The following is a 17,217-nucleotide window of genomic DNA, read 5'->3' on the forward strand; positions in this document are numbered from 1 at the left end:
CCTGAAGCGTGATTAAAGCATCCGTGAAAGCTGAAAGCCCCGCGGTGTAAAGCAGCGACTATATCAACGCTCTTTCGATATTTTTGGACACTATAGGACTTCGACTCTTATTGTGAAGGGGCTCATTATTTCATTCCCCATACCACCATCAGCAATGGGGTAGAGTATCGCCCCTGGCAATGGAACTCCCCATTCATCATCTTAAAAATAAAGGTGTTGTTGTTGTTGCAGCAACGATAAAGCAACAATAGAGCTTCGGCATTCTTTTTCTTTGCACGTTTTCCCTTTGCACTATAAGACTTTCAGCCCTCTACATTAATAAGTGACCTGGGGTAGTCTACTCCTCGGTATAGAAGCAAACAGTTCGATACTTTTTCTTGTTGTATAACCTACCCTAACCTAGGTACCACAAAAGGCAAAGTGCCCCTTGGTGCTTCGTCCCCTGGTGCACTTCGGTGATGGTGATGGTGATGTGATAATAAAGAAAAAAATGGGCATGTGAGTTTCGGCGAAGTCGAAGTAGTAGTACGTAGCAAGTACGCTTACAAACTTCACTAACTCACTTAATTCACTTCACTTCATTAACTCTGCTCCCTTTATTTTTAATTGACTGTTTCGTCTCGTGCAAAGGGTTCGCGGTTTTGTGAATTCTTCCTGAACGTGAGATTGAATTTTATCCCGTGAACGTAACAAGTTATTGCTTCATTCTGGCATAATTATAGTCATCGTTACAATAAAAGTGCGTGTGTCCCGTAAGAAATGACGGGGTGAGTAAAAACATCACGTGACCCAACTTACCGTGTCCAACGTGGTGCAGCTTTTCCCATTTTGCTCCCAGCAAATTTTTGTGAGGTTGATCCTGGAATTATTGAAGAAAAGCACAGAGCGATTTTGTTTTGACACGAAAACGCGAATCAATGTTGTGCAGTAAACCATCGATAAATGTCACTAACGCTTCCTTGTTGCAGACCGTCACTGCAGGAAAGTGCGTAGTCTTCAGCGAGTCCTGCTGCAAGACTACGGTAGTTTCAAAGGTGTGGTAGTTTCGGTAGTCCAAAAACACGGAGTACAGGCATGCCAGCTGACAAGCCACGTATGCGCTCGTGTGCAGCATGCGAAGGACGCACATGAGACTGGAATGCAAAGAATGACGTCACATTTTTCGTCTGTTATCTTTTGTATACACCCTAAAAGCTCTACTTCACCACACAGCGCTCTCGAAACCAACAACCACGCAAAATGATAGCGTTACACTGTTAAAAACACAGCTTCACCACATGTTAGCACCTCCCGGAGCCAACTGCCATTCAAAATGATATTGTTCGGTCTCCTGTACTCTTAAAAATGAGCCTCATCTACCTACGTAGAACGCTCCTAGCCAACCGCCATTCTGAGTGACATCGCTCTTTCCCCTGATTTGCGGAAAACGGGGGGCGTACGCCATTTTTGTTGCGTTCTGCAGTTCATGAATGCCACAAAAATGACGTACGCCCCCACGTTTTCAACAAATCAAGGGAGAGGACGTTGTTGGTGAGAGGACGGGATGATGGCTGGCTAGGAGCGTGCTATGCGATGAAGCTGTGTCTTCTTCGTCTTTTTCTTTTCTTTTCTTCTTTGTCTTCTCCTTTTCTTTCCTTCTTTTTCTTTTCTTCCCCATCTTCCTTTTTTTTTGAATAGCAAGCCGACCTCCATCTGGCTGACCTTTCCTTTCTTTTTTCTTAATAAACATATCCGTTTATTGTTATATGTTTATGTGTTCGTATACATTATATTATTTCGCGTAGAGGGTGCGTGAGTTCATCGGGGAGTGCAAAGTGTGAGAGGGGTCGTTGAACAAGACCCGCCTGCTGCAGAAAGAGAACAAGGTTTCTTGCTTTAGCGGAACGTTCGGCAGAAGACCCACGGGGGTAGAGGGTGTCCGCTAGCGTGGTGATGGTGAACGTCACCACATAGCACGCTCTTAGTCAATCACCATCCAGAATGACATCGTTCGGCCCCCTGATTGGTTAAAAACGGGAGGCGTACGCCTTTTTGGAACACTTATGCAGTTCCAAAAAAGGCGTACGCCCGCGCTGGCGTACGTCCTCGAATGGTATGCTAAAACTCTCACTAAACAGAACTTCACCGCATAGCACGCTGTGCGCCAGCCATTACCGCGAATGATAGGGTTATCGATTCTGATTTGAATAGAGAGGGAGCGTACGCCTTTTTGAGTCAATTTGGATTTTTGATAATTGGCACAAAAAGGCGTATGCCCCATCTATCTTCTGTTCTGTTTTTAAAGTGTAGGAGCATAACACGCTCCTAGACAGCCATCATTCAGAATGGCATGGTTAATGGTCACAAAAAGTCGTACTCCCAGCGCTTCCTAGAAATCAGGAGTAATAATCGTATCATTCTGCGCAACGGCTTCCCTTCAGCGTGTTATGTGGCGAAGTCCTGCTTCAAGAATGTGGTGTCAGGAATAGCAGCAGCACAAAACTATATCTTATGAAGGCAAGGCGGCGACTTTTTTTTTATTCGTATTACCCCAGTAACAAGGAGCAAGGTCCCATCGTAATAATACACGATCTACGGTTATTTATTACTTTAGTACCACCAGATGGGGTTACCCGAGTCAGTTCTGTTCCTGTCGACATTATTGCGACGGGTTGTAACATCTGCTGGCACCAATTACCAAAGCACACGAAATGCCTGAACTGTATTCGAATTACGACCTAGTTATTTCGCTAAGAATTAGTATAGTTAGTGGTACGGTGCTGGACAAAAGTTTACGGAACACGCCCCGGCGCATTCCTCCCTCAGAGTGACAGGCCAGCAGCGAATGGTACTCTACGGACTTGCAAACACGTGACTGGGTTACCTAGGCACATGTCTGTAACTCTGTACGGTCCCATTCGCTGCTAGCATGTCACTCTGAGGAAGGAATGCGCCAGAGCCTGTTCCGTAAACTTTTGTCCTGCACTCTACGTATGCATAGTTATGGACCAACTTTGAGCTGAGAAAAGAAGCACTTTTTGCGAATGTTTACCATACCTGGCTCTGTCGAAAGCACTCTTCAGCTTCATTTTCAATGGTAGAAATACTCGTTGCAGAGCTCCGTGAACGATTATATAGATGGACAGTCCAAGCCATAGACCCAGGTAGCCACCAATGATGCCCAGAATTTGTGTCCCCTGCATTTCGAAGACACTTCAGTAGTGGACTGGAGATGGGGCAGCACGCCCTCTAACGGGAGGTCAAAGGCTACAACTCGTCATGCACACCACGTGCCGTTTACAGCGATTGTAAGGTGGGAATATCGCCTTCTTACTCGCTCTGCGCACCCTTGAAGGGGTTCTCACACTTTGATAGATGCGGTTGTACGCATGGTACTGTACGCCAACGTATTGAGGAAAACAGAATTATTTTTTTGACGTGTCGTACTTGGCGAGATGTAAACCCATCAGCATGCGTACGGGCCGCGCTCTGACAAGAAAGGCGCGAGGGCTACGGCCGTCCCTATTGGTAGTCGTAAGCCACGTGACCTCTTGCGCGCTGCCTCACTGGCGGAGATGCCTGCTGTGACGTCAGAGCTGGATTAGTGTAGGTTGGTTTAGGTATTCGCGGTGCCGGTTATCTATTCTGGTTTTCAATTGCCCTCTTTGCCGTCTTGATAACCGTGATAATCCAAGCGGGACAATCCAAGTGCCGTGAGGATCCACGATAACCGTCTTTTAGGATTATCTGGGATAACTTCGGACCAAGTACACAAACCGAACGCAACTTCAACATCCCAATCGTAAAGAATGTTTATGGTACTCGTAACACTTCGGTGTTCGAATATGGACAACAACAACAACAATAGATGATGACTATGAGATGGGGTGTTCCACCGCGGCGGTGCGGTACCCTACCCCATTGCACGTGGAACATTATATGAAGATGACGAAGGAAGGATGAAAATACGAGAAGCAATTAAAGCGTCTGGACGACTAAAGTCCTTGAACAGGTGAAGAACCCGCCGATGGAGCATCTTCATAGGGGTCAATGAGTGCAGCTATATTGAGCGGTATCTTGCTGATACAGGCAAGCTCATCACAGTATCCGCCTTTGCGGGAAGAAAGAGTGTACACCACGACACGCACCGCAGGCTTGCGTCACAGCATCTGAACATGCACTTGAATTGTGGGGTGAAAGCCACACTGAGGCGGAGTCTACGCAGGAGGGAGGCAAAATGGCGGAATAAACGGGCAGGGAAAGAAAACGACAAATTTGGGTCTACCGAATACGTGAGAGATTGAGCCGTGATGTCACCAGCGCCATTGCTGCAGAGCCAAGGATTGAAACCACGCAGTTATCGAATATGGAATCAACTGCCACCCTATAGGTGACAAATAGTCAACAAATTTTGCCGGCATGCCGCCAATACATCATAACTTCATAAGTGAGTCATTTCAGTGTATGGTGATAATACTGTATTTGTTGTCATGGGGCTTGTAGTCTTCAGCTTATACCACGGTCCTTGGATACTACGCAGTATCGAAGGACCGTGCTTATACTCTTGTAGCAGCTCTTGAAATATGCAGTAATGTATTCTGTGAATGGGTGAATGTCCTCCATTCATATACGAGGATAATATTGTGTTTGCAGTCTAGTGGTGAAACTCCCCATTCATCACCTCATAATAAAGTTGCTGTCGTTGTGTTTGCAGACTCATGCTTGTCTTCAAGTGCTTTTCGAATTATTCAACTAGCTTCTGAAGCATTAGTGTATTCTGTTTATATGGCTGTACCAATAACTACTATATAGTTACCTGAGTTTATCTGCTCCACTGCCCTTACCACACCACGCATGAATTTGCTGGACACGTCACTAGCATCGGCTAAGGGACCACCAGTTTCTGTCAATTGTAATATGACCAAATAAAATTTGAATTGAAAATTAAAACTGGAGTGTCGTCGCAACCCCCATAAAGGAGCAACAAAATGCGTCTCAAATTGATACCCCTGCTTGAAGTGCTACTACAGAATAAATATGGTGCTTTCAGATTTTTTACCGAGTTCATGCGATCACAATTTACGTGTTCCACACGCGTATTCTTCCGAAAAAAATTGTTTATCTACGTGATGTGAACGTATTACAAAATTAACTTCTAGTTTGGACAAGTATGGCGTCATAACGAATCCAAATTCACTACGCGTCTGGCAACATTGCTCCTCGACTTCCGTCTCCTCGCAACAGCACTTTTGCTCTTAAGTGGCGTTACCTATACTCTTGGAGAATCCGAAACTATGGAGTTTTGCGACTGTTTGGATAACGTGCAGAAGCCCGCAATACTGACGTCGTTGACGGCATTTATGTTTTGCGTAATAAGTCCTTCATTCATAATAAAACATAGAAGAGTGTATTTGAAGTCCGTCGTAACACTTTACGATTCTGGGAAACCTTGCTTGAGTCATGAAGCAGTATGCTCTAAATACTGCGATACCGCATAGATGCCGCACCACGTTGGAACTAACCTGTAACAAAGGAATGATCTGCATCACATCGACGGACCGTGACGTCATCAGGAACTTTACCCGGATGTAATATTCACTGAAATGCAAAATGCTCTTACTGAGTATTGGTCTAACATCAATGTTAACACCTTGGCGCAGATATTATAACTAACCCCTCAATGTCTGGATCATGAGTTCTCCAAAATGCCTGCTTCGTGTCGTATATGTATTCCCTGCAAGCGAATAAATATGCGTCATTCGAATATGTCTTTGTGCAATGTATATCCAAAAATGATCGATAAGCTCTTTGAGATATCAAGTATTTTATTTTTATAATAATCAATATATTAATTGTATACATATTCTAATCAGGGATCGGAACCCGAACCGAAAACCGCTAAAAACCCGTATTTTTCGCAGAACCGGAACGGAACCGAACCAATTTTTTTTTCTCGCGTTGAACCGAACCAGAACTGAACAAAAAAAAATTGCGGTTACCGGTTCGCGAAACGGTTCAGACGTAATGTACGTTGTGAGAGATCGGAACTACGATTTACACAGAGCACTGAACCGCGTTGCCAAACAAATTCTAAACCTGAACGAAACGAAACTGCAATCCAAGTGCGTAAGGTATTTCGTATTTTCTCCTTCGTATTTCATAAGGTATAGGCTGAATTTAGGTCAGGCTAAAAACTGACTAGACCGAGGGTTGTTATAATATTTCCACAAGAAAAAAAAACGAAACGCCCATGGAGGCGGCACGTTGCACACTTCCGAAATATACAGGGTATTCAAAATTAAGCTTTCACGAGCGCTACTCAAACACAGCGATGACAGGAAACCGGATGATAACTTTACGCTACTTGTGTAAGAAACAGGTGCTGCTAATTATGCAGCACCTGTTTCTTACTCAAGGAACAGAAGAAGTAGCACCTGTTTTCTTTTGTTCGCCTATTTATAAAGTGCTAGTGACAGCTTAATTTTCAACACCCTGTATGTGGTCAGAAAGGACAAGAAGCGCCATTGGTCGTGTCTTATTTAATTTTCTCTCGTCTTCCTTTTGGCAGTTGTAGGCACAATGAGGCAGGATGAGATGTGTCCTGATGATGAGGTGATGAACGATGCTAAATAGGGTCGACAGTCAGTGGAGTCGGTAAGATATCAGAGCAGGTACCCTGAGCGGGTTGTGCGTGGGGCACCTGAAATGCACATCTGTACCACGCAGTGTTTCTGTGAACCACTGCTGTGTCGGCAACAGCAACAACAACAAAAGTGCATTTGTGTTATTTGAGAATTGTAAGGATGTGCCTGGCTTCTAGCCAATGGCCTGGCTTTTTCTTTCAATCATCATCATCATCATCATCTAGCCCATATGTCAGCATGTCTCTCTCTCTCTCTCTCTCTGTAGCCCATGTCAATCTGCTCAAAATTCACTTTCGTGAACCGCTTCGAACCGATATTTTGCGCTGCTGCGGAGCTGAACCCGAACCGAACCAATATGCCCAAACCCAAACCGAACAAAAAAAATAACGTTTCCGACCCTGATTTTAATTGTACGTATATATGTTTTCTCGATACGCTTTTCATAACTTGATATTTATTCATATTGTATTCGGAATATCGATATTCAATATTCGGTTATTATACTTACTTGCATCCTTTGCCGCATTGAGCTTCGCACACCTTCATGACGTGCCTCCGACTTCCTCGGACACATATATCTGTTGACGATCACAGGTTTATGAAATACTTATACGTTTGGCTATTACTTTGAGGTCCAAACCTGTTTCGAATTGCGAACAGACAGTGCCGTTGATACGGTGCCTGAAGACGTAGTCCTTCAATATGCAGTTGCAGTTTTGCTGGATCACATCTACCTTGCATTCCTCGTAACAGAGCTGAACAGAATGTTTTTGTGAAACATTAATTAACGATAACGATTAATCAGTTACCTCTTTAGTGTAAAGCGAGGAGGACAAGCTGTTTAAGCCTCTGCTGTAGTAGTCTGTGCACATTGTGTCATAAGGAGCAGGAAGGTAGTTGACTACCCTCTGAAACAGTCAAGCGAAATGCGGTTGCGTACAGGGTGTTCAGAGGCAAACATGAACAACATTTATTCTTAATGATCATGATTGGGATGTTTCATTACGACAAGGTGAAGTAAGGTCCGCTAGTAGAACCCGTTGAAGGTGAATCGCGGTTGCACAGAATGGTACCGTTGTCACTCCTGATTTGTGGAGAGCGCTGGATGTACGCCTTTTTGTGGCAATTGATCCAATTGTGTAAGCGTCGCACAAAGGCGTATGCTTCTTATTTTCAATAAATAGGGTAAAGTGGAGCTACTTGAAGACGGGGGCATGTTGAGGACAGCTTGGGTTTTTCGCGTGGCATTTTCTTAGCAATATCTTTTTCTCGTCTGTGACACCAGGGTGAACACAGTCGTTGTCTGGGCTTTGAAGTAACGTGTTGACGTTCTGCGCGTCTCTTTTTAGAAAGACGTGAGATGCTGTTTTGCAGATGTGGTCGAGGTAAGATGGGGCCTTTTTTTTTTTCCCCATCAGTAACTTTCGCGAGCATTGACTTCCAATTCGCTCATTTCTGCTCCTCAGCTAATAAAATATGACCTCACCCTTATGATCCTGTGTCAATGCCCTGTGTTTCCATGTGCACTACTCGTGGCTGACCGTTTCGGCTGGCCCAAGCAAAAGAGAAAATTTAAACCCGGCATTAATTTTTTTTATATCCTCAACTTACCCACAGAGTGGGGTAAGTTGATGAAAATATGTAGCCTGTCATTTTTGGCTCGTACGAAATAAATATCTGGTTTAACACCACGGTAATTTGTGGATTATTCCTCAAAGTTTTGAGGATCAGTTAACGAATTATGGTACAATTTAGGCAATTATTCTGACTGCTATTAACAAAATAGTTCAACTGTCTTCAACATAGACCACCTTACCCTATAACGTAGTCCAGCGTTAAAAGCGGAATCGTGACGCATCCGGTTGATTAACGCAGCATAGGTATAAAGGGATACTAGGCTCCTGACGGATCAAAGGGTACATTTTTGTCGGAAAGTGTGGTGCATTTCCGAATACTTCATCAAGATTCTGCGTCACTTTGCGTACAGTAACGACGTTGTACGAGATAATTTAGTATTGGCATCGCAAAGCACTGGAACCACACGCGATTTCAAATTCCCGCGAACAGAGGAGCACGCGCGACGTCATGTGACGACACTGTGACGTTATACGAGAGCGTTCCACCTATCGCCAGGGGAGGCGGAGCAGCGGCCTCGTGGTCTCCAGTTGGCTGCTATCTTCGCTCCCACGTGACCACCGCAAAGTGAACGTCATGCAACGTCCCGCGAGCGGATGAGAGGCTCTCTATCTCTGCGGATCTGCCAACGCTGCAAGCTGTCACGGCAAAATACAGGTGACATTGGAAATACAAAATTATTTCGAGCGAGACGTCGTACAGGGGAGTTGTTTTGAGTTAAATGCTTCTGCCACGCCACTCTTAAAAATGAACTTCACCGCATAGCACGCTCCAAGCCAACCATCATCTGAAATCATATCGTTTTCTGCGCTGATTTGTTGATAACGGGAGGCGTACGCCCTTTTTGTGACAATTATGAACGGCATAACTGACACAAAAATGGCGTACGCCTCCTGTTTTCAACAAATCAGGGCAGATAACGATATCATTCGAGATTATGGTTGGCTAGGAGCGTGCTACGCGGTGAAGTTCATCTTTAAGAGCGCATACATCTCTTTCAATTAGCTCAGGGAGCGAGCTATGCCTTTAAACTTATCAGGTGTTTCTGAACGTCCTGCAGTGGTGTAGTTCATGAAAAAACGTGCACAACTTAAGAAGAAAAAGAAATCTCGTCCGTCAGCTCTCAAAATATGACTGCGCCGCAGATAGGATTGCTGGACACAGAAAGGTCACGCTCCCCCAGCGCGAAACAACGTAATCCATCATACTCGCTCTGCTTCCGTATTGGCTATTAGGACTGACCGAATGACACTAATCATGAAAGTGCGCTCCCCTAATGACGACACATGGTGGCGCTGCAGTATTTCTCCTGGCGGGTTAACGCGTCTCCTTATCTCCAACGTTGTATATGCAGTTGACGGACTAGATTTCTTTTCCTTCTTAAGTTGAACACGACTATAGTCACCTATGTAGTCTCTAGCAGTAAGGCTCGTCACGGTTTAAATAAAAAGTACAATTCTCTGGCGATTTAACGGTAAGCGCGAGAGAAATGCGTTAGCATTAACCGCCTTTTCCTGTCCATACTTGACTTCCGGGTATCTGCTTCCGGTTTAAACCCAACTTCCGGCTGTCCACTTCCAGTCTAAACCCGACTTCCGGTCGTCCACATCCCGTCTATACTTGACTTCCGGTATGCATTTCCGGTCCAACTCGACTTCTGGTTGTCCTTCCTCCAGTCAATGCTCGATTTCCGGTTTGACACTTTTAATTACTATATGTATGCCAATTTAATTAACCTTTAATTAGCCTCAATTACTTTCAATTACCCTGTAATTACTCTTTAATTCCCTTAGCTAACCGCAGGTTAAGTGAGGTAATCCTAAATTCCCTCAATTACCTTTAATTACGTTTACTTGCCTTAATTACTCTCAATTCCCCTTCAATTAACGTTAATTACATTTAATTACCTCCTGTATAACCTGCGGTTACCTTCGGTATTCTTTAATTTCGTTTACCCTTTCTCTTCATTACATATATATCTTACATTCATTACCTTTAAACTCAACTTTCTTGTTTTAATTGCCTCTAATTACCTTCAATTACCGTTACCTCTTACTCTTAAGTACCCTCGACTACTTCAGTTTCAAATCACTTGCCTCCGTTTACATTTACCCTCTTATATCCCCTTTGCATCTTTGTCCACTTATACCGCCGCCTTGGTGAGGCATCGCCATCTCACACACGGACACACACGCACGGACACACACACATATAAACATACATACAGTTTTTTTGTTTTTTTCATTTTGACACTCCTAATGCCGATGCATGAAAAAGAAAGACCCGATAACAACAATTACCTGTTCGAGCGAAAAAATATATTCCCCAGAAGGCTGAACCACGATAGCGTGTTTCTGTCCGGCCGTAGTGGCGTCAACGTCGTGGAACCCAATGTCCATCTCATACTCATCCATGACGATTATGCTCTCTGGCTCCCAGAAGAACAGCAGCTTAGCCTCTGAAACATGGACGCATACTGTAAAGCACACGCATAGACGTGCACAGTCTCATGAAAGCCAATGATCCAATGGCCTTACCGAATATCAGCGGATTTTGATGCACAAATTTCATGATCTCGTCCGCTCTCCAATTGATTGTGCAGCACATGTGCTTCGGCAGCTTGGAGAAAGACAACCGCACAGACCTGTCAAAGACTTGTAGTTGGGAAGAGCACTTTGCGACGCACACTCATTGTTATGGGCACAGACGCTATTTCGAATGAAAGTATATTACGTAGTATACAAAAATACGTAAACCGAAACCAATTAATTACTGCAACAAATGACCCGCTTCGGTGGCAGATTTTTCTCTAAAAGGTGTCCACTGAAGGTCCCAAAAGGGGTAGTACCCATTTTAATGCCGACGGCGCCCTGCTTTAGAAGTTAGCTTTTTTCACGAAACTCATTTGAATTTTTATTTAAATAATGAGCGCCTCCCGCTCATTCACGCGGTGCGCATCTTGTAGGCGGTATTGGACAGATACTTGTAAAAAAGAAAGTTATTCGATTGGTGCACCGGTTCGCGAATTATTTAGCCCGGGGATTTAACTGAAACACGCGGTATAGTGTTATGTGTATTACAGAGAATGGTGGACCATACTGTGATGTGACGACGATGGCGGTAATAAGGTGAGCTTATGCGAAGGCCTTAAATGAGGAGCTGTGATGTTCATGCACGATGGTAAGTTAGCTGGCCAAGTAAAATACACATCTTTCTATACTGTCACCACCGTTTTCACCATGACCCACCACATCATCATCCCATTTATTTGTGTGTGTGTGTGTTCACCATGACAAAACAATTTGAGTTTTGTCCAATTAATATATCAGAGAACAGTCCAACCTTCCGTCTGCAGAAAGAAAAAAATAGGAGAAATCATCGTATAATAAAAACCAATTAGTGTATTACAAAATAGAAAAATGAAAAATAAACAAGCTAAAGTTACTTTGGTTAACCGAGTACAATATATCGCAGTGCGCAGCTATGCGGCGAAGCATATATGACTTGAGAACCGTAAGACCTGTGTTCAAGCACCACTATGTAGGTACTTTTATTTTTTAGTAGAGTTCTTTTTCTGCTTGCACTTACTCCCTCTTGACGTAGGTTTCCACAAAGTACGACGTCGGGTTGACAAATCCGAACTGAACATAATCGGCTGAAGAGATCGCCAAGTCCTCCAGGTGGCCCTCGGTCTCCAGTATGTAAAGGACTTGCTCTCTCTGCAGTGAAAGCAAACGGCATTCATCATCTGCACGCGGTACTATACCAGCGGGAACAGGAAAACGGTTAAACAAAATCAGTCACACCGTTACGTCCAGTACAAATCAATACTGACAACTGAACGTGCCTGTTTGGACAGTCATCAAGCCCCATTTTTTAATTAGGATTTCCCATTTATCGTGGAATATTCCTTCTGCTGCTCGCCTCCATGTATGTTATATGCACCTATGTGCTGTTCATAATTGTCACAAAAAACGCGTACGCCTCCCGTTTTCAACAAATCAGGGCAAATTACGGTATCATTAGAGATTATGGTTGGCTAGGAGCGTGCTATGCGGTGAAGTTCATTTCTAAGAGTGTACCCGCTAACTGGAACAACTACACTTTTAAAAATGAACTTCACCGTGTAGCACGCTCCTAGCCAACCATCCTCTCGAATGATATCGTTATCTGCCCTGATTTGTTGAAAACGAGAGGAGTACGCCTTTTTGTGACAATTATGAACAGCAGAAGTGTCACAAAAAAGGCGTACGCCTCCGGCTTTCGACAAATCAGGGCAGATAACGATACCATTCGAGATTATGGTTGGCTAGGAGCGTGCTATGCGGTGAAGTTCTGTTCTAAGAGTGTATAGTGAGCTTTATGCTATCGCTACAGCCAAACCGGTGGGCTATGCCGTCGCAGTTGTGCATTTTAATTTGTGAAGGAACTCAGTGTGATGACCTTCAGCTGGAGTACGGAGTAGTAAGCGGAGTAGCGGGAGTAGTCCCCGCGACTAGTGCCTCCTTTTTTTTTTTTTTTTTCCGTCAACTATTCTAATCTCTAGGGATGGGACGAATCGAGAATTTTTCGAATCCGATTCCAAGGAAGGTTCTACGAGTCCACGAGTCTTACGAATCCTTCCCTTAAAAAGAGTTTAAAAAGCCAGGAAAAAAGAAACACTTCTAGTAGAAAATGTTTTTGAAGCGGAATATGATATACCTTCGTTTAATGAAAAACAAATTAAATAATGCTTCAGTTTCAGGAGAAAATGTACCCATATAGTTCTTCTTAAACGTAATTTATTTAACATGTTCTTCGTTGACTACAAGAAATGCATAAATTCTGGAGTCTGAATTATGTCCATAAAACTAAGCAACAATCGAGAGCAAAACCAGGTTACTTTTAAACTTGTAATGTAACAGTTCCTGCCTGACCTCTTTCAGTTCAAAGCAATTAATGTAAACAAACAAACGAGAAAACACCCGTCGGCCAATGAGGCTTTCGGCGGACTCCGAAGGCGCCAATTTGAAAAAGGAAACAAACAAACGTGGTCGGTGGATTCGAAAGATTCGATTCGCCGTTTTGAGCACTGGGATTATGATCCGCGAATCTCGTATCCCTGCCTAGAATTCGAGGATTCGTGGATTGGCGGATGCGGTTGGCACATCCCTTTCCCTACTAATATCTAAAGATGGAGTACTTGGATTGTCGGGCTTAAGGAGAAAATGCCACAATGTTAAAATAGAACTTCGCCGCATAGCACGCATCTATAGCCAATCACCATCCCGAATTATATGGTTCTGTCTCCGGGTTTGTTGAAAATGGGAGGAGGCGCCTATATCTTGGACACATTGGCAATACCGGCCCAGCATTGGCCCAAGATTGGACCAATAATGCGCCGGTGTTGCCAATATTGTCCAAGATATAGGCGCCTCCTCTTGTTCAGGAGACAGAATCATATCAATCGGAACGAGGGCCGGCTAGATGCGTGCTGTGCGGTGAAGTTCTGTTTTAACGGTGCAGAATGAATCACGCACTTCACTCTTAAAAATGAACTTTACCACATAGCACGCTCGTAGCCAACCATCATATCGAATGATATCGTTATCTGCCTTGATTTGTTGAAAACGGGAGGCATACGCCTTTTTGTGACACTTATGCTGTTCATAATTCTCACAAAAAAGGCGTACGCCTCCCGTTTTCAACAAATCAGGGGAAAGAACGATATTATTTGAGATGATGGTTGGCTAGGAGCGTGCTATGAGGTGAAATTCATTTTTAAGAGTGTTCTGTGCACATTTCTGCCGTACACCTTTCTGTGACAGTTAACATAAATGTGAAGCGTCACAAAAACGAGTACGCCTCCCGCTTTCAACAAATAAGGAGCGAGAAAGATATCATTCGCAACGAATTATCGGCTAGCAGCGTGTGATGTGGTGACCTTCTGTTTAAGAGTCTTGCCTTCATGATAAGTTTGGTACAGTTCTGTACTCACCCAATCGGGGTCCGAAAAGTTGCATGCCGATTCATATCTCTCGCAAAACTTTTCCCTGTCCAACCTGTAAGTATGACACAGTTAAGCCTGTTATCCTAACGTAACATCGCTGACCTCTACACTACATGGACTGCGCATCGCTGGGTTCGTGCGACGCCAACCCGTAAAAGCTGTACGAGTGCGTTGGCTACAACACAGAGGCGGAGAATCGGAGAAACCAAAAACAGACACTTTTTACAGCAGATGAGCAGAAAGAAACGCCAGATAGAGAAATGAAACCACGTTGATCATGGACAAAATTATTGATTGATTGATTGATTGAAAATAAAAACGAGAAATGAGACGAAACGAGATAAGATCATTAAGGAAAACTACAGTATCAATGTCCCGTCCTATCTATCGGCCCAGCCGCTACGAAAGTAGCAGATGATATGTGAATCAAGATGTGACGTAGCTATGTTGTGGACCATAGAAATCTTACGGAGAGAGGCTAGAAGGAAAGAGCGGAAGGAGGATCGGAAGAGAGCAAAGGTCTTGAACGGGAATCTTCCCTCTCTCAATAAATGCGCCCGGATGCAGCCATATTGAATCAGCCGAGGGAAGGTCGCGTAGTTTTTGCCCGTGAAAACAGGCGCAATAGACCTCTCCCTGTTTGTAAACAAATGACGTCATAGTGTTCGACAGCGCCACCAATTTGGTAGAGTTGAACTACGCTCGAAGCTAGGGGCGAACAAGGTCGCGCCGGAAAGCCTCGGTCTTGAGGGGATTACGATGGTCCCTGAAAGGTACTTATCTTTCAATATAGGAGGTAGCGAACAAGTGCCCATTCGTGGAACCCAGCCCTCCCCTTCCGATTTGTTTCGGTTTCAGTCTGTCTACCAACGTCCTGATGACGTTTCTCGGGTAGAGGTCTATTGCGAAAACTATTGGCAACGCTTGCTCCGCCGCTTCCGTTGGCTACGGATTTTGTCACTGTCCTCTCCTATCCAAGTTCGTAGCCAAGGCTGGTCAAGGCAGCGGCGGTGTCATGGTGTAGACGAACGTGGTGACTGGTGACCGCGTCCCTACATGGCGTCTCTGAAGTGTCTGTGTTTTCTCCCTAATCTTAGGGCTTCAGTAATAAATTAGGGCTGTGTGTGACTGCACCAAAAACCTTTTTTTCTCTCGTTATGTTTGATGTATGCTTACCGGATTTTCTTTTATTTATTTTTTTTATTTTTTGCATGCGATACGTATACTTTCTCAACTCCTCATACAACTGTTATGCGTAATGTGCATGGACGTTAGCACCGTTGAGCATAGACGTTATTTACTAATAACTTGTGTGCGTGTGCATTGCATACAGAGTGTTTCACCTAAAGTGATAAAAAATTAGAACTCGCAGGAGGATTGTGGGAATTTCGGCAATAACGTTCTGGAACCTTTTGCCGCGATTGGGGAAGGCTTTGGACAAGTTTTAATCGCGGGAAATTTATTTTTCCATTGAACTTTGAAAATCGCCAATTGAACCTCGCCTTTTTTTCTTTTTTCAGAAATGTGAAGTCCTCCATGGATGACCGCAAACCCCACAAAAACTATGCACAGCATCGCAACAGAAATAGTGGAAAAGAATTAGTAAAAATTACGCCGCATAATTTTCGTTGGGGCTGTCGTTATACATAGATGACCCTTCGTTTTTGTTTTAAAGAAACTGAGGTTCGCTTGGCAATTTTCGAAGCTCAATTGAAAAAAAATAAATTTCTGAGTACGTCGCCAGTTAGAATTTTTTATCACTTTAGGTGAAACACCCTGTATACGTTATGCTGTCCGCTAAGTTTAGCGGCGGAGCTCAGCGCTGCTGTGGCAACGCTGGCTGGTTCACTATGGCGCTCCCCTCGCCCGTCCCAGTTTCGGACCTTCTAGCTAGAGTCACTAGATAAGCTTTGCTTCAGAGTATCGACACTGAGGTCCAAGGAGGGTCAGGAGCGCCATTTTGTTTCCGCATCACGCCGGATCATCCCCAGTTGAGGATCAAAGACAGATAACATAATGCTCCCTGTTGGACAGAGACAGAGCGTATGATTGTTGTGCGATAATCCATGTATTGTCCACCACAGCGTCATCAAGACGTCATCAAGATCCATCAAGGCCGTCAACCTTGATGAGCTGCTTGCAAGAGAAAGAAACATTTTACCCGCGCATGATAGATGACATCGTGCGCTAAAGTATATATATATAGATAGAGATGTAGAGAGTTTGGCCATCTTTTGATATTTTGCCGCTTCACGGGCGGAGCCTGTTTTGACTTCAGAGTCGGTGTTGCACCGCCTAAAAAGCCTGAATCCAAGCGAAATCCGCTTATGAGCCAGCAGGTAGGCGCCATCTTTGATGCGGTTCTCCGGCTGGTCGACATGTACTTTTGTCGCGCTCAATGCAATCTACCAGGGTCGCCGGCTTATCACAGGCGCCTGTGAAATTGGGGCTTTGTTACCAAACTGATTCAAGGGACTTCAAGGGATTCAAAGGATTCAAGGACGAAGGGGTTTGGAAGGACGCGGTATGCACGTGTCTTCCACCTTGCATCGTGACGAACGCTTTGCATCAACATGGCGTCGGCGACAGGTTGACGACTGGATAACAATAGAGCGCTGAGAGGGAGGTCGTTCAGCCGTGACGTTGCATGACGCGGTTCAAGTTAGGCTCCTCCTAATGGCCAAACCCTCTCTATAAACGGCTCCGATGTGCGAGTGCGCGCGGTTAGCGTGGCGCGGAAACAAAATGGCGCATGCTCGCTCTTGGAAATCAGTGTCGATACTCTGAAGCGTAGCTTATTTCGTGACTCTACTTCTAGAATACTCCTTATGGTTTCTATGGTTGTCGACCAATACGCTATGTAAGTAGCCCAGCTGTCTGCGCAGCTCCCCCTGCTTCTCTCTCTCCCCTATTGCCCGCGGAGTGACCTCATTGGTCCTGCTGCCCTGTGAGTGGACAGAAAGTTCGTCA

General features: G+C 44.5%; 1 protein-coding gene across 1 annotated transcript in view; it reads right to left on the reverse strand.

Annotated features, from left to right (window-relative positions):
* Nucleotides 1-17,217, reverse strand: part of LOC135369726 (uncharacterized) — a 42,481-nt gene that overhangs the window by 24,989 nt on the left and 275 nt on the right. Inside the window, exons 2-13 of the mRNA XM_064603243.1 lie at nucleotides 14,236-14,299; nucleotides 11,847-11,977; nucleotides 10,796-10,902; nucleotides 10,559-10,716; nucleotides 7,433-7,531; nucleotides 7,264-7,378; nucleotides 7,132-7,201; nucleotides 5,654-5,713; nucleotides 5,502-5,577; nucleotides 3,037-3,176; nucleotides 954-1,133; nucleotides 799-859 (exon numbers count right to left, since the gene is read on the reverse strand). Of these exons, the coding sequence (XP_064459313.1) occupies nucleotides 799-859; nucleotides 954-1,133; nucleotides 3,037-3,176; nucleotides 5,502-5,577; nucleotides 5,654-5,713; nucleotides 7,132-7,201; nucleotides 7,264-7,378; nucleotides 7,433-7,531; nucleotides 10,559-10,716; nucleotides 10,796-10,902; nucleotides 11,847-11,977; nucleotides 14,236-14,299 (1,261 nt within the window). The remainder of the gene's footprint in view (nucleotides 1-798; nucleotides 860-953; nucleotides 1,134-3,036; nucleotides 3,177-5,501; nucleotides 5,578-5,653; nucleotides 5,714-7,131; nucleotides 7,202-7,263; nucleotides 7,379-7,432; nucleotides 7,532-10,558; nucleotides 10,717-10,795; nucleotides 10,903-11,846; nucleotides 11,978-14,235; nucleotides 14,300-17,217) is intronic.

Source organism: Ornithodoros turicata, chromosome 10 (genome assembly GCF_037126465.1).
Source record: "Ornithodoros turicata isolate Travis chromosome 10, ASM3712646v1, whole genome shotgun sequence".
NCBI lineage: Eukaryota > Metazoa > Arthropoda > Arachnida > Ixodida > Argasidae > Ornithodoros > Ornithodoros turicata.